General features: G+C 34.5%; 1 protein-coding gene across 1 annotated transcript in view; it reads right to left on the reverse strand.

The window, feature by feature from the left end:
• The window catches only part of BBS9 (Bardet-Biedl syndrome 9), a 288,972-nt gene that overhangs the window by 129,238 nt on the left and 137,799 nt on the right, over positions 1–21,935 (reverse strand). Inside the window, exon 21 of the mRNA XM_031059382.1 lies at positions 14,838–15,060. Coding sequence (XP_030915242.1) covers positions 14,838–15,060 — 223 coding nt within the window. The remainder of the gene's footprint in view (positions 1–14,837; positions 15,061–21,935) is intronic.

Genomic DNA, 21,935 nt, shown 5'->3' on the forward strand with positions numbered 1-21,935 from the left:
GAACTTGTCTTACTTTCAGAAGGACTTGTAATCACAGGAGCATAAGAAAACCCTGTCTGTAACACATTATATGACCTTTTCTAGATCTTAACATCTTTAACTACTTCATCATATCTGGCTGGAGTCTATTTTACATTACTCCATAGAATCTCCTCCATCTCAACTCAAGAACTTTCTGGTAAAATGTAACCAGACCCAGGATATCTAACATAATTTATTGCGCTAACTGAAATCTCCTGCATAACTCCTGTCACATTGTTCCATGCTTTATTAACAACCTGGTTCAAATGAGAATGTCAGTTCATAACTTCATTTAAGCATCTCTGAAAAGCAACCTTATACCCCTAATGACTACTCTGGTTACAAGAAACCTGCTCCATTTTAGAGAAAATAAAACCAAGTAATTCATATCTATTTAAATAGATTTTAAGATTGGAAAGTCCGATCATTCAACAAGATTTTAACCTGAAATGTCCTCCACAAACCCCTATACGTAATTCAAGCATCCATTTATTTATAAGCTGGTTTCAAGAATGTCACCAGCAATCATTTTCACTTTAAAAACCCTCAGTTTTGACTGAAAAGTTTATTTTTAAAAAATGCTAGAAGAAACACATGCCTATCAATACTCTGATAGGGTTTTAAGATAATTACAAAAGATTTCTCAATGCAGCCATAAAATTTAATATAGTTCAGCACCACATAACTTACATTAAAAAGGTTGTTCATAATATTTATTACCTCTAGCTGTACTATTTCTGCTCACCCATCCATTTGAATTGAGGCATCCTTCATCATCCATATACATCAGACCTTCTCTTTGATCTCTAATGGTAAATTTAAAGGCTGAGTAAATGTTCTTTGAAACAGAGTGTGGCACAGCTGTTTATTGTTACATAGAAGACAGTAAGTCATTAAAATTGAAACTCAATTAAAACAGTGGAACATCCCCCTAATTATTTCCCAACTTTGAAGTAATACCCTTTTTGGTGATATCTCTAATTTACAGTTAACTAGTTTTCTTAAAGTGGAATAAGTCAAGCTTTGGTTAGGGTCAGAATTAATAAAGTACATCTTTCATCAAAAGACAGAGCTCCTGGCAAAGCACCCTGCTGTGGTATTTGCACTTAGAACATGCAGCAAACACCCACCAGATATGCAGCCTACCATGATAATCGCATGAAACTCATCAAGCTTGCAGTTTTTACCAGTTTGCTGAAGGATTTTACAATCCTAAAAAGAAAAGCTTTAGCATTATATAGCTAAATACACATTACTTTTTAATTAGTTCTTTAGCAATATTCTAATTAGTAGAGGGTAAGCAACGTCTTTGCCTCAAAGTGTAACTGAGTGTAAACAAAACCCTAAGGATTCAAGTCTATGAACTCCATCCTTTTGCATCCTTGTTATCATTAGTCTTTGTGCTTCAGCCAGGACACAACTAGGAAAAAAAGCATTATTTAAAAAAATTTTTTAAATCTGCCAGAGTCATGAAGCACTGCATATGCTTGATTTGATGACATTTTCCAGCTCAGATACCAGATCAAAGTTTTAGGGATGGGCAAGTCTGAATAAACACAGGGGCAAGGGAAACATCAATTTATGGACCTTCATTTACCATGTGAACATTAGCTGAGCCACTGATACCAAGCTCATGAATAGACATAAAAGCTGACTGCTCACAAAAAACATAACAGTCCTAAACACGCTCTCATTCTTTAAAAATCCAGAAAAATAAAAAAAAAAATCTGCAAGTTTAATACTGATGATACACAACTTTGTAACAATGTAAGGCGTTTAGATTCAAGATGCTACCCTTTTTCTCCCTAAGAAAAATCCATCAAGACCATGGGGGTGCAATTCACAATGTAGCTACTGAGGAACATTGACTGTCATTCACAACCCAAGATGCTGCCTTAAAATGGCACTATTTAATCCTTAGGCTGCTATGCAAGGGTATGAGTGATGCTGGCCAAGGCACTGGCTGTGTCTCATGCTCTCTAAAACCCAGCATGTCCAATCACATCTACCTCCAAGCCTGGGATCCAACCACCCAGAGGAACTGAAAACCACCCTACATCACCAGATAGAGCTGGCTGGGTAACATGTTCCCTGAAGTTCAAGAGCTCTCTCTCAAATTAGTGCAGCTAACCTCAGGGAATAATTCTTTAATTGCAGTGTAGCTTTCCACTGCAGGAAAGAGGAAAGGAAAGAGGAAAGGAAAGAGGAAAGGAAAGAGGAAAGGAAAGAGGAAAGGAAAGAGGAAAGGAAAGGAGAAAGGAAAGGAAAAGGGAAAGGAAAGGAAAGGAAAGGAAAGGAAAGGAAAGGAAAGGAAAGGAAAGGAAAGGAAAGGAAAGGAAAGGAAAGGAAAGGAAAGGAAAGGAAAGGAAAGAGGAAAGGAAAGAGGAAAGGAAAAAGGAAAAAAGAAAGGAAAAAAGAAAGGAAAAAAGAAAGGAAAAAAGAAAGGAAAAAAGAAAGGAAAAAAGAAAGGAAAAAAGAAAGGAAAAAAGAAAGGAAAAAAGAAAGGAAAAAAGAAAGGAAAAAAGAAAGGAAAAAAGAAAGGAAAAAAGAAAGGAAAAAAGAAAGGAAAAAAGAAAGGAAAAAAGAAAGGAAAAAAGAAAGGAAAAAAGAAAGGAAAAAAGAAAGGAAAAAAGAAAGGAAAAAAGAAAGGAAAAAAGAAAGGAAAAAAGAAAGGAAAAAAGAAAGGAAAAAAGAAAGGAAAAAAGAAAGGAAAAAAGAAAGGAAAAAAGAAAGGAAAAAAGAAAGGAAAAAAGAAAGGAAAAAAGAAAGGAAAAAAGAAAGGAAAAAAGAAAGGAAAAAAGAAAGGAAAAAAGAAAGGAAAAAAGAAAGGAAAAAAGAAAGGAAAAAAGAAAGGAAAAAAGAAAGGAAAAAAGAAAGGAAAAAAGAAAGGAAAAAAGAAAGGAAAAAAGAAAGGAAAAAAGAAAGGAAAAAAGAAAGGAAAAAAGAAAGGAAAAAAGAAAGGAAAAAAGAAAGGAAAAAAGAAAGGAAAAAAGAAAGGAAAAAAGAAAGGAAAAAAGAAAGGAAAAAAGAAAGGAAAAAAGAAAGGAAAAAAGAAAGGAAAAAAGAAAGGAAAAAAGAAAGGAAAAAAGAAAGGAAAAAAGAAAGGAAAAAAGAAAGGAAAAAAGAAAGGAAAAAAGAAAGGAAAAAAGAAAGGAAAAAAGAAAGGAAAAAAGAAAGGAAAAAAGAAAGGAAAAAAGAAAGGAAAAAAGAAAGGAAAAAAGAAAGGAAAAAAGAAAGGAAAAAAGAAAGGAAAAAAGAAAGGAAAAAAGAAAGGAAAAAAGAAAGGAAAAAAGAAAGGAAAAAAGAAAGGAAAAAAGAAAGGAAAAAAGAAAGGAAAAAAGAAAGGAAAAAAGAAAGGAAAAAAGAAAGGAAAAAAGAAAGGAAAAAAGAAAGGAAAAAAGAAAGGAAAAAAGAAAGGAAAAAAGAAAGGAAAAAAGAAAGGAAAAAAGAAAGGAAAAAAGAAAGGAAAAAAGAAAGGAAAAAAGAAAGGAAAAAAGAAAGGAAAAAAGAAAGGAAAAAAGAAAGGAAAAAAGAAAGGAAAAAAGAAAGGAAAAAAGAAAGGAAAAAAGAAAGGAAAAAAGAAAGGAAAAAAGAAAGGAAAAAAGAAAGGAAAAAAGAAAGGAAAAAAGAAAGGAAAAAAGAAAGGAAAAAAGAAAGGAAAAAAGAAAGGAAAAAAGAAAGGAAAAAAGAAAGGAAAAAAGAAAGGAAAAAAGAAAGGAAAAAAGAAAGGAAAAAAGAAAGGAAAAAAGAAAGGAAAAAAGAAAGGAAAAAAGAAAGGAAAAAAGAAAGGAAAAAAGAAAGGAAAAAAGAAAGGAAAAAAGAAAGGAAAAAAGAAAGGAAAAAAGAAAGGAAAAAAGCCCAAACACCAAAACAAAAAGAGAAATCATTTATTAGTACAGACATCCCTGGCTCTCTGAAACTCACAACCCAAGAAAAGTTTTGCTGAAGTTATATTCAAACTGCAGTTTAAAGCTTTGTTAACATACAGTTACTCATTTTAAAAACAATCTGCTAGTACAATAAAAAGAGAAATCATTTATTAGTACAGACATCCCTGGCTCTCTGAAACTCACAACCCAAGAAAAGTTTTGCTGAAGTTATATTCAAACTGCAGTTTAAAGCTTTGTTAACATACAGTTACTCATTTTAAAAACAATCTGCTAGTACAATTTGTCATGCTTAGACTAAGACCCAAGGAAATTTCAGCTTCAAATGTTAAAGTCACCCTTTTACCTAAAGTTAAAAGACCTCTAAAACTAATTTTTTTTTGTTTCAGAAAAGCACTGGGAACTTTCCTGTATGCAACTCAAAACCAGCTGTACTTTGCAAGTAAAAACTTTCCAAGTGCCTGGCTTTCTGCAGATTTTTGGCAAATCTGTTTGAAAAATTGAAAAGTGGGGGCCTGAGCCAAAGCTTACTGAAGTCTATGGAAAAACTCCCACAGATTTCATCAGGATTTGGATTAGGCTCTGAAAAAGTCTGAAGTAATTGAAAAATCAGTTCTGCATGTATAAAATATGAATTTTTCACTAGGTTTAGATTTATTGGACTCCTTTATGGTAATGTGGAAGAGCAAATACACTGTAAATGGTGTTAGTGATGTACATATAGTTTTACACTGTTAATTCACCACAGAGTTCCACAGACGTGTACATGTTACTTACACTACATTCCAACATAATAGAAACGATGAAATCAATCTCACATACACAAACCCCTTCATTTTAAAATGGATTAATATTTAAGAAAAAAATAGCATTAATATCTTTATTCTTCAAGTACACTTTTAATTTTTTTAAACTGAAGACCAAACATTCACTTTTTTTTTTTAAACCAAAGATTAAACAGACCTTCAAGAGCTGTAAGACAAATTCAGTGATAACATATATAAAAAAATAATTATGCAAACAACTATCTGATTCTGGTCACACTTGCTTAGGGCAGTTTATAATAATGTAACACCAGCAATTTCAGCAAAACTGCACCTAATTTATGGCAGCATAAGAGAATCGGGTTTACTCAACCTAAATGTGCCAAAAAAAGCAAGAATAGCAAATGAAAAATAAATGGATTGTGCTACCTGAAATAATAGCCACAACATCTCCTGATGTGTAAGCAGTTGCATGTCTGCTGACTGAAGGATGCTACCGCCCATCAGAAGAAACTAAGTCATTACACTTGACATATCCTGCTTCATTCATCTGTATCTTATCTCTGCTTATAACTCCTTGTGGATGGATGATTTGCCATGGTTGTACTTCAGAACAGTAGACAACCCCAGTAATTTTTTGGTGGTCTTGTCGAGATATGGATTGCAAAGGAAAAGTAATGTCATGCAAACTGCAGAGCTAATTATGATCTTCAAATGCCTGCAGCTCATGTACAAATACCAGCGCACTTCACCATATAAGCTGCTCTCATAGGTTGTTCTTCCAATATCACAGTAAACAAAAGCTTAGAGGAACCAAGAAACCTGATATGTGGAAATTCAAAGACTAACTAGACATACAAGACTGAATCTTCATTAATATCATACCTTAAATAAAAACAAAGGCGAATTTTAATAATGTAGCATAATAATTTTTTTTAATTACAATATTTTTAGCCACTAAAAATAACTATCCAGATTTTAGCTTTACTTTTTTTTTTACCTGCTATTATTGAATCTTCTGAAATGGAAGGTCAGAGACTGTACACTTTTCTCCATTAGTAATACTTTTTCCATTGTTTTGAACAATTACCTTATTAATGCAGATTTTAGAAGTTTATTTTTGCTTGTGGTCTCTAATGGTTTCAAACAACATAGAAAATAAAGTCCAGTGACAACCAGGACCATGAGGGGAATTTTTTTCAACTGACAATTATTTTCACCAAAAGCTTACCTCAACATTATGAATCATTTGTGACCACTTATACCTAAGTAGGACATATTAAAATTTAATTTCGACGCAAAGAGCCAGCAATAGAATGGTGCACACCAAGGCACTAATGTGTTGATCCAAACTCTACTTAGTTGAGGCAAGTTGAAATTGCAATACTGCCAACTAAATTTCACAGAACCACAAATGAATGAATCCCAAATCTCAAGAGGGATTTCTTTTTTATTCATTATGCATGACATTTTCCTCTTTAAATTATTCATTTTTTAAAAAATGTTATTGCTTTAGCCTTCTTAACCTTTGTACTCCTTTCCCCTGTGGTTTTTGCCAGCTGTAATATCAATTGAGAAGGGGAGATGTTCTAAACAACATAATAAAAACCTTTTCACAACCCTACAAAAAAATGTGTCTTGTTACTCTTCCATCTTATTTTTCCCCTTTTCACAACACTGGAACTTGGATTGCCTTGAGGAAAAAAAAGCTTATATTTTCTATCAGCGCTTTCATTTCAATTAAAAAAAATATTCGAATGCTTTACCATTATTTATATAATCCCTGAAAATTAACCACTTGGGGAAATATCATTTGAGTCCTGCAGGGTGATGAAAGTTGACCAAGTGAATTAAAATTAAAGACCACCTCAGACATTGTTCCCTACTTTCTTCCCGTGTCTGACATTCAGAGTTCCCGTTTTCAGTGTGCTCACCTGAACCAAGCCAAATGATGTAAGAACAGGCTGCAATGTGTTGTTAGGCTCACCACAATCTCTTAATCTGTGTTTTAATAGTAAAACACCTAAAAAAAAGTGCACTAGTAGCCAAGACAAGACTGCAAGACATATTTGAACTCTGTTTATACACTGGTATTACAGAACGACCTAAAGAACATCACTTATCTCTTGCATAGTTCAATTTTCCTTTCCACATAAATAAATGACTGATGTTACTAAAGCAATAGAAATAAAAGTTTTAAAGAGCTAACGAAGTTACAATGGAAAGAAATTACAAAGAGTAAAGATCCACATCAGAGAGCCAAGCAATCAAGTTTCTGGCTCCACTAAACTGTTCTTAAGCTTTTCTTCAGGAACCACAAAAACTTGTTGCTGTAAGCTCTCCCAAAATTCTCCCTAATGACTTGCTACTCCCTTTCCTTTTCACTAAATCAGCTTTATGGGACAAGGGACATATTTTAGTCTCAAAAATAGAACCCAAACAATTAGTTTAAAATGTTTGATATATTACTATTCACTTATTTCTAGGCTTTTATATCAAGGTAGAACTGTCCATTGTGAACAGCTGATATAATTTTCTGAAGAAATATTTTCAACATGAAGAACTAGAAGTTGAATTAAAGTTGCAGCATTGTATCATGTTCCATTATAGAGTATATATACCATATCTCATTGTTAGCTCACCCAACACAATTTAACAGGAGCATATGACAATGCCAAGGGCTGCAAGAGTCAGAGCAACTTCTTTGCTCTTATCATTCTTATGTGATTATCATTGCAATTAGATGTAGAGAAGAAAGTTATGCTTAACCGGCACAACAGTTCAGCCATGCAGAGCTGCACAAATTGGACACAGAAGCACACAATGATTGCACTGTTTATGGATTTAGTCTCTGTTACGCCTTTGTCAAACCTTGTAAAAATCTCCCTGCCTGATAGATCCAGACTGGTACCACAGGATTTTCCCTGCAGTTACTGCTTTGGGGGCCCCAGATTGACAGCTGACCAGGAAAAGGTCTTCCTAGCCTTTTGTTGCCGCCTCTCCCTATGAGACTCATTTACTCCCTTGGGTGGGTAGTGGGGGTACTTGCTCCAGCTATCACAGTGCAAGGACTCTGCATGGAGTTGCATGGACATCAAAGGGCACAGGATGGAGAAGGAAACCAATGAAGCCAAATGTAGAGAGGAGAAATACAGAAAACAATTGAGGAAAACCAGAGGGGGAAGAAAATGAATCGGAGCCATACAGGTAGCCTTACTTGAAGGAAGAACTAAAAGGAGAAGACAGTACACATTTTACCAAATGTATGTTTACTTTGAGGCAGTATGAAAAATATGGGAATGTCAAAAATACTTATACAGTGATGATAGATCTGTTTTGGTTTCAATATAAGTAGTACACAACTTTTCAACTTGCAAATATACATTAACTTCCAAAACAGGTAAATAGAAGTTTTGAGCATTTAAGAAAATGAAGAATAATGAGTACAATTCTTCAGTAATACATAGCTACACTTTATATACATATATTAAATAAATTTAGCCAGCAAATGTAAAAAAATCTTACTGTCTTTCTATTTAAGTGAGGAGTTCAGTTTTATATTATATATTAAAACAATTTTTTCACTGACTGCAAACAACCCACTTTCCCAGGGAAATCCATAGTTATTTAATTGATCCACATGTATGATTTTAAGGAAGTTAGAAAAGATGAGTTAGAGCTTGCCTTACTACAGTTAAAGTCACTTAATGTCAATTTCATATTTAAGGGCCTGTGCCTACAAATCCGTAAGAAATTAATTGACGCATTATAATGTGCTTTGGGTAGTAAAAGCCTCCAGGTACATTTAAGAAAAAAGTCCTTCACAAAGTGATTTTCAATGAAAAATAAGCACTATGACTAAGGTTTATATTTCCTGAATACAGAGATACTTACCAATGTGCTTTAGACACTGTTGTAAACGCTACTTGAATGGAAGCAGGTAGGGAATAGTGGAAACAGGTGAGGGGTACTATGATAAAGATGGGTAAAATGCTGAATCTAATTTGGTCAATGACCACCAGTTTCATCAGTCAGCACTGACCAGTGCTCAGGTCTAAAAAATCCTTTCAAGTACTTTCAACAACCTTTGTGAATACTCTTCCTTACATAGATTTATTAAGCAGTCCTAAAAATCTTTATGAATACCCAATATATTAAAACTAAAATAAGAAAAAAAAACAATCTAAAAACAATCTAATTTTAAGGGTTACTAAAGGAAAAACAAAAAAGTAGTTCAATATTTTATTCGTACAGAAAATATATGGAAAATATCTTAAGTGAGAATCATACTTCATTATGGACTACAGTCTTCTGCAGAAATAAACGGCACCGGACTTGTGTCACATCAGCGAGAAACAACCCATGTCTTCATACACTTCTTTGCACCCCATGAGGGGCTACACAAAACTGACAATGCATCATGGTCTCAAGCTCCCAATATGTAAGCTACAGAAAAAGATCTCAGCTTCACATGATTTTTATAAGTATCTGCTGGTGGTTCAAAAGCATTGTCTGGGCCTCAGGGCCAACTTCTGTATCTGTGCCTTCTTCAGGCTACTTGAAATTCAAACTACATGATTCTAACTTCTCCAGGGGAAAAAAAAAGTTGTTGTAATTGCTACCAAGATAACATTACAAACACAGACTGGAACCTCTGTGAGTACAAATAGAAGCCACTACATTTTTCAAGATATTCTGAATTTAAGTCTCTTAAAGCTGGAGAACTTGACTTAGACTGCATGTGCTCTTCCACTAATGACCAATGAAAAATTCATAATTAAAGGTGTAAGAGAAGAACTTGCAACTACAAAAATCCTATTTCTTCAGACCAAACCATTACCAGTCTTTCTTCAGATACACTCAGTGTATTAAGAACTTGCAGTAATATTTATGTCTAATTCTCATATATAGATTAATATTACTCTGCCAGGATCTCAAATCCACATGTTTTTCCAATTAATACTAACATTCTCCCCAAGTTTAATAGCATGTAAACAGAGAGTTCCTTAAGGAATATGACACATTCTGTTTCATCCCAGTTTTCCAGTGAAGAAAACAGCTTTCAAAGGGGCAGTATTCACTCAAAAATACCACCACAAGATTTTGAAAACAGGTTTTTATAAGCTTATGCAAGGAAAAGAAACCCTAGAAAAATTTGTCTTCTAAAGTATGAATATAGATTCTGGATGCATATATATACTTAATGTGGTAAAGAACATTGCCTTTAAAGCTTGCATTTACCCATTCTCAATGGTAATCTCAATGATAGAACCATTATTTTACAAAATAAAATTATAATCAACTTGATAAATTAAAAACCTAGGAAAACAAAGTATCTAGTCAAGTAAACACCACCATGCTGATTCTGTATAAATATAGAATGGGAAACATCTGGTTAGGAAACAAATTTGTAGAAAAGGGTCTTGAAATTAAGATAGGGCAGAGTACAGTACAATATACTTCCTGCACAGGCTAAAGGAAAAGTATTCCACTTTGGTAAACAAAGAGCAAGACTAAAAATCATTCATAAAAAGAATGCTAGCATTTTGTCACAATTAGTATAAGAGAAAAGTTACTAAAGCAATGTACTAAAAACATTTCAAAGTTTCAAACAATTAAATAACATCGTTAACTGCCAGCTCCACTTTCAATATTCACAATAAAACCCTCTGATTTGCAGGAAAAATCATACATATCAAACATTAGGAAAACCTTCCAACAATGACACTAAACTATTATAACAGCTATCAAGGTATTGTTCAAGGTGTTTATGAGTTCAGATAAACTCTGTCATTGATGTTCTGAATCCCTTAACCCCATTGCAACATAAAGGGAAAACTAGATGGGCAGTCATTTTGCCTTCTAGCTCTAACTTTTATATAACTTTCAAATATTACACTTACACAACACTATTTATAAGTCCTATTTCAAAATATTCATCCCTTTCTTTATAATTTCAGTTCTAAGGATTCAGCCATCTGGGCAGATGACAGTCTTTGGCATTCCACAGATTTCAGTGATGAAGATCAGTAATTGACTTTCCGGTTAAATAACGTTTATTCTACTGCTCCAGTTATACTTAACTATCTGAGTAAATCATGCTAAAACACAGTACAATGATCTCCTAATAAAGCCAAGAGATAAAAAATACTGAAGTTGACTTAAAAAAACAAGGCAGAAGAAAAAGGATGCTCTAAAGAAAAATAAGGTCCTAAATTTAAAACTCCTTGCTTGAACAAAGCCTTGATATAGGCAGTATTTGCACACCTTATCAGGAACTATTACAGGAAAAGCAGGATAGCATTCTAGTCAAAGATTAACCGAGCTTTCCAAAATATGGGTGAAGCAATATTGTAAACAGACCTCCAATCAGACTGACATCTAAACAACTCTTCAAACATCCACATTTAATACTCATCAAGGTTTTAAAAGCAATCCTACACAACACACAGATATTATAAGAAACCATTAAAAGCTACAGAATTAACTCACTGCAGGTCATCAGGATTTATGCTATAAATTCTCACACCCATTAAACTCAATACATGACAATGTGGGTGGTCTACAGCACCTTTCCAAGCACTTCCCTGGCACTGACCCACACTTTGGGTTGGCACCACGCCCTTAACCCCTCACTGTTCCTCTCATCCAACCATTTATGCACTGCCAAAGGCAACATAGTACATGATATAGCCTGATGTGGTTTACAGCTATAATCATATTTAGCCAATGATTCTGATTAAATTTTAATCACCCATATAAGAACATCTTACATACTGGAAAACTATCATGTCCCTCCTGAAATTTCTCTTTATTTTTCCCTCAGAAGAAACAAAACTGAACTCTATTCAATTTGTCTAGGTTTTCCTTAAATTCTGCTCCCCATGAATCCTACTTATGAAGAATAGAAAGAAATAATCATATCTCCTCATTAAAAGTCATATGACTACAACCCAAAGTTGGAATTCACCTTTAGTGGAAACATATTGCTGTCTTTTACTCAGTTGATGGCACAATATAACGCCAAAAGCCTATCCTATGGCAATAGTGCTTATGGAATTATTTCTCAAATTTTAGTTTGTCAGATTACTTGCTGGAGTCCTTGGCTCTTGCTTTAACTGAAAATTGTCTTAATAACTTTAGATCCTTCTCTAATTTATCAAGATCAGCATTATTGCTCTCTCAATATGCCTCAAACTACTGCAAGCTTGTTGCAAAGCCACAATTTTAACATTCATGCCCATATTCCATCAGTGAAGCTATTAAAGAAAAGAGTGAACAAAACCAGATCCAGAAGAGACCATGGTCTACCTCTAACATACTCCTGGATTAACTACAAATATTGACAACCACTTTTGAAGGCATCTTTCAAATAATTACACACTTCAAGATAATCATCAGCTTTTTAATGTGGCTTCAGGCAGTTTCTCTAGATTTCAGGGTACACCATCTTGAATGTATTAAACATAACTTCTAGAAATTGAGCCTACTGCTACAGTGCTGCAATACTAGAAGGGTCCTAGGCACTTTAAAAGAATTTTTTTTAAGTTGATTACTATGAAAAAAGAGGTTTTCATTGTTAAGAAAAAGAATGGGCTTAAGAAAAAGTGGTATTGAACAAAATCCTCAAGCTAATGCTCATGACCCTACTGAATAATTATGGGACCATCTTTGGCTTGGAGCTTAAACATTCTGAAGAACTTTCCCCTACATTACCATCCAGTACTGCACCATAAATCCTCAGATAAAAATACAACTCTCAGTCTCCCTCTCCACATATGGTTTACCTCTTCTCCTGTACCTATTCCAGTTCTCTCCTTTAAGGGCTAGGAAAAGGAGTTTCTCTGTTTTCTAGGCATTATCCAGGAGCTCTTGTCTCAACAGCACAGGTATTTTGTGTACTGGTTTCCCTTTATATTAAGGCACCATTCTCAATTTCTTCCATGTATAGAGACAACAGGTGCTTTTAGCTGGACTCAAGAGTGAGTCAATTTTTTTTTACTATCCCCACTAACAGCACTGTTTTCATATTGATGAGTGGTCTTGAGCACAGGAATTCATTTCTTTTAGTAAATCTAACCAGGCAAATGAATTCCAGGAATGTACCTAGAGCACTCCAACTGCTAATGAAGAACCAGTACAGGCACAGAGCTAGTTCTGAAACAAAGACGAGATACAAATCACATTGCCAGCCTCAACTCCTTCTGCCTACAGATCTGCTTCTTACAGACCACATTACTTGCCAAGTTAGAGATGGCCAGAGAAAACCTGAACAGGTGACATGACAAGACAAACATGTTTAAAAAGTGTCAGAAAAACCTTTAAAAGAAGTTCTAAGTTTTCTCAGTCTGACAAACACACAGTTTCAAATCACACAGCATATCCTGCTGGAGGGTAGCTACTTAAATACTACGCTATTCTGAGCATTTGACAGAAGTATTTCTCTGTAATGAGCTTCTCATTAATTAAGATAACATTTTTTAGTTTCAGCCTCTTTCAAAAACTATATTCTCTCAACAGTTAATGAGTAAATGCAAAGACTATCAAGAGTGATATTTCTTCTAATTTGTTTATAATATTTACAAATTTTACTCCTTTCCTAAGAGACTCATAATCTAATTGCATAGTTCCTTGAACTCAACAACACTAGTCAACTAAATAGGAAGAAGTGAATTTCTTGATTAAATCAATTCACCTTATTAGCTTAGGTGGAAAAAGTTGAACTGCAGCTATTCACATCTTTTCAAAATTCTTAGAAGAAAAACAATGGTTATATAATCAAAGATCAACAAATTAAATGCCCTTTGCACATATTTTAGTCTTGCAAAGAAATACTAGCAGAAATGTGTAAAGCCAATATGACACCTATTCTGCCTCCCTTCCTTATGTCACATGACTGTGAGTCTGGTTCCAGATATGACAACAGCATAACACTAAAGTAAATTAATATATGTTGATAGAATTTCTACCACTGCATAGTCTGCAGCTGTTTTACCAGATCATTTATAGTGGCACATGAAAAGGAGGGCTGCATATGACAAGGACTTTTGAGTTGTTGAAACATTGTACAGACCATTCATATTATATTAAACAAGAATTTAATTCTTCATAATGTAAGAAAGTAAAATACTGATAAGTAAGATACTGCCCCTAGCATAACTCCAATCTTTATCAAAAACAATATCCATACAGCCAACATAACAAACTCCTAGGTTTAAGCATGATGCATATATAAAATACAAACTTTTCCTTACATATGTGAAGACCGCTGTAGGAGAAGGAAGGCACCGAGGTCAAAGACCATAGTCATATTATCATTTAGGAGATTATGAAGCTGAACAAGCAGCCAATCCAGAACTGGAGCAGTAAGATGGAGAAAAAAATACCTGTTTCCAAGTCACCAGGAGTATCTAATGTTTACTAAGTCTATCTATCAAACTGGAGAAAAATAGCAGGAAGAAAATGTCTTGCAACAGTACGAAGACGCTAAACTCCAGACTCTATAGAAAAAGTATAACTTTGCTCCCACTATAACTAAAAAGTCAGAATACAGAAAAGGACATTAATAAAATTTCTTTTAAAAATAGTAATTCCTTGACAGGCATGTAAATTATTGTGAAATCTTGCTCACATTCTTATTCTAGATGGGAAATAATACACACTCAAATTAGTTTCATCTTCAATTTCATGCTTTCTTTGAGATACCATCCACTTAACTAGTACTTTCTAAAGTTACAGATTTATTTAGTGTTATTAGTACTTCATTATTTATCATATGGATATGCCATAAAGCCACTAATACAAATATATTAATTTCTTTATCCAGAAAACAGGACTTTTCACTCCTCCTCTTTCCATCACATTAGAAACATACACATGCACACATCCAATTGAAAAGTGCAAAGAAATTCGTGTCAAGAATTTTCAGTATAACAGTGACCATCTGTGTTTCGTTTGAGAGCAACAGTAAGTGTTGAATAGAATGAGAAAACTCCAAATTATCTTATTACCTAAGTCATTCTACTTGTCAGTGACACCAACAGTGTTTGGTTCCCACAATCAATGGAAAACAAACTGCCAAGAAAATAAAACTCGCAAAATTTTTAGCTTTAATATGCAAATAAATACTTTGGATTCTGAACATTCATGAACTTCATGTCTTTACCTGGCATGACAGCAGCTGGCTGAGTGGCTGAGTCCGTACTCAATGAAAGGCGGCCGCCTTTGGCCAATCTATCACAGAAGAGGGTGATGTTTTTCTTCAGTCTGCTGGTATCTTTGGGCATGGACAACTGGCTGCTGAGAGTCAGGGCCTGCTCCTTGGAGCTCTTTGATAAACAAGTTCTTAATAAGTAAGAGACTGCAGCATCCACAGTTTCTTCCCAACCCTGCATTAGAGAAAAGGAAATTAAATAAAATTAGATGAACCGCAATATGATATATCATATTAAAAATAAGGTAACACATCACGAACTGAGAATTTTCAAACTAAACTGGTACATAGAATATGGTTTTGGGGTTAATGAGTGTCATGAAAACCCAACTTCACAAGCAAAAGTTGAAAAAATAAACTTGTTCCAATATTGAGGTCAGAGAAATCTAATTTCATTAGTAACAATGTATGGACAGTATGTGATAGAACAGATAAATTCAGTTGTTGCATTAATAACTGAAAACTAGAAGTTCCTGGTTGTGACATTTGAAATTAAGAACAGAATGGAGATGTAAATAAAAGCATAATATGTAGTATATAATATTAGGATGATGAGACATCAAGGCCAGGAAAAAAATACATATCCAATTATACATTCCTTGGAATCACAAAGATTTGCATAATATGCCAATAGCAGAGAACATCATGACTGCAACACAAAGGTAAAGATATTCAGTACCCATTTATCAGATCAATTAACCCTAAGTTATGAGCACACATGTGTCAGTGCTGTGATGAACAGGGACTTTGATTTCAGCAGAGTGTCAAGCTGTAAATATTTATGTAAAGACCAGCTTGGTAATCGCTTCCAGTTAAAACAAACAAATTACACTCAGAAAAAGCAAGTAAGGTTCTTTTCAATAAGCACCTTGAATAGCACGTTTAAAAGTTAGCTTTGAATCTGTAATCTATACTGTGGTTTTACACAAACAAATCAAAGGCATTCCTTTAAGTAAGAATTCTGGATAGAAGTCTTACTATTTGTGACAAGGTTATTAGGTTAATGCATAAAATTGAATACATTATATCTATCTCATTTTTGCAGTATGACATGCAGATTGACTCCTCTTGATGTATTCTGGAATCCTCAATTACACTCTGATGTGATTAATCCACAGCATCTATAATTAATGAATCACAAGACAGTCACAAAGCTTTCTCATGTCTTTTCATTACAATCTTACAGAGCTTGGATAGAGTTAGCAACTAATACAAAGGGCTTGGTGGCCTGCTAACTTCATGACTCACAACATCTCTTAGTACTCAGCCACCTGTAAGCAAGTTCCATGTATGTGCTGCCTACATGCACAGGAAAGTATATTTAACCACTGCAGTATTAGTGTCTGCTCTCTCAATGCTCCTGATTGGCTGTGACTTATTTTGGCAAGTTTAGTGACTTTAGAAATTCTGACACAACAATCTGGAATCACCCAGCTCTACTTGCTGCTAAACTAGCAGAAGGTAACACCAAGCTTGCTTTTTATGAGGCAAGTACTCAGAAAAGCAAGCTCAGAATCTTCTAGTTTCTAAGCTCTTTCTCATGATGTGCTCTACTTGACTGAAAAAGCTAAGCTGAACAGCAAAATTGCCTACATATACAAATTTCCATGACTCAGTAAGAGTAATGTTTGAAAGAATGACGTCAACCCAGACATAGCCCACTGAGCAAATAAGGTTTATGGATTTCTTCAATTAAATATATCATGGCTTTTGTGAAGGACACTACTTTTAACACAGAAAATCAAAGGCCACCTTCCTGATCTTGTTAAACTCCTAAGAACAAATCCAGGGCTGATGCTTACTAGTGGTCAAGTACACCAGTGAGACCACACAGTCATATGCACTTCATTGTCCAAACACACCCTATACTGAGTGTCCTGGAAATGTGATGTGTGTGTATAACATATTTATATTTTGTAGAGGAACAGGATCACCTAGTGAGGTTTTCTCAGTCAGCATTTGCCTTTCTGATTTCAGAAAAATAACATTAACTTATTATGTTATCTGGATTTTCCCCCCATAAAAAATCCATAAACTAGAACAAAAACTAAGTAAATCAGAAAAATCATGCCAATCAATCGATCAATGCTGTAGTAGCTTAATGTCTTTCAAATATTCTAGAAAGAGTCCATTAGAATGCAATGCATCCAGTGACCTGTGATGGTGACAGGAAATCATCCATTCTGCAGCCAATTTAAAGAGGTTAATGAGCTGGTAAATGCTGTCTACATTCCCACATACTGGGCAATGAAATTTAATATGTACAAAGGACCAAAAACAGCCAAGCCAGCCACTCCTAATTATACTACAAATCATGAAAAATAAGAACAACATAAACATAGGAATCTTGAATTTCACTAAAAGACAAAGAAACACATGATTAACTGTTGTCAGCATACAGTAGCTCAGGAGCTGGCCAATATGTCTCTCCAAATAAGTTGTAAAAATGCAGGCAAAGGCATTTAAATAAAAGCACTGACTTACAAGCTAACAAAAGTCAGGAAATTAAAAGTGGCTAGTATTCTGTCCTTGGCTCACACAGGTATGTTTTACTTTATACCACAGCCTTAACATTTTCCAGCCCTTGTTCTTGTATTTCATTTCCATGTAAAACTGGTTTCTCAGTAGACCATAAAACTATCTTCTCCAATTCAAGGTCTGTTGACCTAGTAAGTCCAGCCAAATCCAAAGCACCCTTTATGATTAATGAAAGAGTACACAAAGGCTACCTCTAAATGAAAAGACTTGTTGGAAAACTGTTAAGGTGATTTTGTACAACTAAGAATTAATGGCTGCAAATAAGACTGCATTTGTCAGCAATTTATTGGTGCAAGGGGAGAATTGAAAGAACAAGAAAAATTCTTCACATGTTAAAAAAGCTGAGAGATGTTTGAAAATGAAAGTATTCTCATCTATAGCTCATACTGCAGAATGTTTCTACTGCCACCATTGTAATATTCACTAATAGCTTTCTGTGTAGCATTCTGCGTATTTAAGGACCAAAAGGAACATCTCCAATGGCAACGTGATGCCAGTAATCCATCATTCTATGATCAGCAAGCGTTGCCGTGACTGAGACAATAAACGCCAGTCAAGACTCACAGAAAGAGGTATTACTAAATCATCCAAAATCTTCATGTAATTGCAATAGATAAAAAGATATTTAATTCATCCATTTTACTGTTTCACTGGGAAAGGCTGGGCTTCATGTTTTGCATATATACATTATTACTTTTTTAGGTAATAGGTAGAGATTGCCACTTTCTTTAAACCAAATAAAATACACTGCAGGAGTCTGAAGACCAAATGCAGACTTGTAATATTAGCATTGTTAATATTATATTAGTACACATCATTTGTGTTCTCCACAAATTGTCACAAAGGATCCTCAGATGTCATGACATATCTGAGTGTGACCATAATTATACATTCAAACTCACTTTGGCATAAGGCTTTGCCCAGAGTACCTTGTTTGTAGCCTGACACTTAGCTGCAACTAAGATTCCACTCCCCAAGAGTTTAGCCGGATAAAAACAAGGTCAACTAGACATAGATAGGGGCAGGATCTGAGAGAAGGATTTCCATATTGTTGTTGTTAAGACACATAGAGATAGGGAGAAGTCTGATAGGGCTCTGTTGTCAGATTTAGTAGATTCACTCATATGGTGCACCTTCTTAACACATTTATATGGGTAGTATATTTCAGACATCTACAAATTAAACCTATTTGTCTTAAGTACAAATAAATCATTCTAATAGCATATCAGTCAAACTTGAACAAGATTCCTAAGTTGTATGCATAAGCCAGACAAGTATTTCATTGTGTACCTTTTACTTTAAAAGCCTTTATCTTTATTAATAATACTCCTAAGGCAACAGCTATTTTCTGAGCTGCCTATGATGTAATTTATTCTGGAGTGACAATCAAGGCAGTTCTGAAAGAATTCAAATACAACGTGAAACATACTGCAAAAACTATGCAAAATTAGTGCCAGGCAAATGATGGGAATTCTTACAGCTGTTCACTCAAGAATTTGCCTGGCTATATCTTATTTCTTTATTTTAGACACAACAGTGATTTCATCAGTTTTCAAAAACGCTAGAACACTTGGAAGTTCACCATATTAATTACAACCTTGGCATTTATGCTTAGCTCAACCAGCAGTGGTTTCTGTATCTGAAAGCATTGTTTATGCTAATTCACAAGAAACACCAGCCATGTGCCTCTCAGCGCTCTACTTTTACAGTAATTTTTAAAAAAATTATCTTATTCTTACATACACAAACCAGTAATCCACTAATCCATGGCTACTGATCTAGTAGTATCCAACACAGGCACAGACCATAAGCAAATTTTGCCAGAAATTTACTGTGGCACCAGTCTTCCTAACTCATATTATTCTTCAAGCACATTCTATATTTCTAACTTATTTATCTCAAAGAGGAGATAACAGCCACAGAAGCCACAAACTAGGTGTGCAACATCTGCCTGTGCTGTCAGAAATGGAAATGACAAACCTTCCTTGTTAGTGTCCCTGAAAAAGTATGGCTAAAAAAGAATTAATAAAGCCTTCAGGAGACCTTTTGAAAAGAATCAAAATAAAAGAAAAGAAAAAGGCAAACCAATAGACTCAATATCTATTTAGCACTCAGAAAAAAATGCACCAAAATAGTGCTGAAGTCTTAATGTATTACATCTGAACAGTGCCAAGAGACAGTATATTTTTTAAGAAAAGGTTTTCTAAGAAAAAATTGAAGAATTATCCTTGTAACAATATAAAGCCAGTTTTGGCTAACATAACGCTTTAGAATCACCAGTCACAGATTATCTGGAAATTTTTACAATTCACTTTTGCATTAAAAACCAAAAACCAAAGCAAAAGCACTCCACACATACAAATAACAAAAACCTACCACTGGGATAAACTAAAAAACAAAGAACTGGCAAACATCCTACAGACTAGTAGAATTCAAGTCTGATGAAAATCCAGACAAATGACTCAAGCTTAAATACATTCCAAATCTGTAAAGTGCCTAAGAAGGACATTTGTATTGAGCATACAATAGAAAAATCACAGTTGAAGTTCTTACATTAAACCTTCTCTCTCTAGTAATATCTTCCTTTAAATCATTTATGACACATGATGTTCATAATATTAACTGATTTGATTTTGACTCCTATTGCCATTTAAAGAAATTCAGTTCTAATAGGAATTCATAGACTGATGAAAACTATATCAAAGTGAGAATATACTTGAACATCCCAGACAATGCAAGGGACAGAACAACAACAACAACAAAAAACAAAAAGGAAAAAAATTAGTATGATATGTAGTTCCAGAAAAACAGCTCAAAACCATAGATGAATCAATTTCACTTTAAATTATGGAAACCATCCTTATTTGTGAGATGCTACTCTGAAGTCAACCTGTCACAGCACATGCCACAGTTGACACAGCCACGATACACAGAGCATCACATACAACTTCAGAAGGCTTTAAGCATTCACCCAAACAGAGTAACACCATACCACAGCAGAAGGCTTCAAGCATCTGCCCATACAGAGTAACATCACTTCAGAAGTCTGCAAATGTCTGCCCTTCTTGTTCTTCAGCAGAACCTTTTATACCCCTCATTGTTCATGCATTGCACCTGTGTGCCCTCTGCTCCCTTTAGTGGTTGGTCAGTGCACCTGGGCACTCCATGGCTCATTGCTGTCAATGCTGCTCACCTGACCCACACAGCTGCAGCCCATTGGGGATGAGGCTCGGCCACAGCCCCGCTCCCAATTACCACAAACTGTACCTACATCAACCTACTCTGAAGAGCTTTATGGACATTTAAATCTTATTAAGGGTTTGGACTTAGAAAATTTGTCTACTCCAAACAAATTACAATTTACTTGAAACATAAGAAACAAAAGCCAAACAAGGGACAAAAGAAAATGCTAATCCCAGAGAAGTACAAGGTAACATCTTGATAATTCTGACCACAATATGAGCAATCAAGCTCTGTAGGGATCCTGGCACAACACATATATAAGGTAAAAGCTTAAACAGTCTGTGAAGAACAACAAATAAAAGACCACATAAAGGAATCAAGACTGTACAGGAAACTGTATGAGATCTGTTTACAATATTTATCAAACTGGTCCGAGTATAGCAAAAACAGATCTGTGCAGAGTTATTTAATATTAAGTATTTATGCCAGCAACTATTTTCCAGCTACTTAAGAATATCTAATTCAAATATTAGTCTCTCACATTTTGAGGTTAATAGACTGCAAAAATCAGATTTAGCAAAAATCCATTGTGAATAAAGTGGGTTAATTTAAAAGTCTGTCACAGACACACTTGTAATTCCTGCACAGCTGCGCTGTAATTGCCAGTCATAACAGAAACAGCAACTTTATCTGTTCAATGAAGAAATATTTATTTAATAGGAACTCTCCAGCAGCATAAACTACTCTCTACAAGAACTCTTCATTTTCAGACCTACTTGGTAAACATATATTGATAGCGTATGGCAACTTCACCTGAGAAAATCTCTATGACAGATTCTTTCCTGGAAAGTAGAATTGTCATTTAAAAGTTTCTCTGGTATTTTTTTCATTTCACAAATAACCAAATGCTTCTGCATTAAATATAAATATAGCTTTTGGAGGATTCTATTCTATGGACACCTAACTTTAAAACAAGATTTGCCAAACTCTCCTTCTATAGTGTCTTCAGATATGGAAAGGAAGTTAAAAATGCATATGGCTTAGTAATCAAAATAGTGTTCTTAAAATTATCTTATAGAATAGGCAGTATTTTCTCTTTTAGGAAGAGTACTTCTAAACTAATCTAATGGAAAAATCAAATTGTAGAATAGAAATATTTAAAGCTGTGGGTGTTTTAGAAATCTAGCAAAGTGAGCATTACTAAATAATGGTTCTGAAAGCTGCATGCATGAGGATGATGACCTCTATCTTTTGAGATTTAATTTATTTTTCAAGTCAAATTCTGAGCAAAGTCCTGCTCACAGAAACAGGTTTTGATTATCAGCAGTT

Source organism: Geospiza fortis, unplaced genomic scaffold (genome assembly GCF_000277835.1).
Source record: "Geospiza fortis unplaced genomic scaffold, GeoFor_1.0 scaffold346, whole genome shotgun sequence".
Lineage (NCBI taxonomy): Eukaryota > Metazoa > Chordata > Aves > Passeriformes > Thraupidae > Geospiza > Geospiza fortis.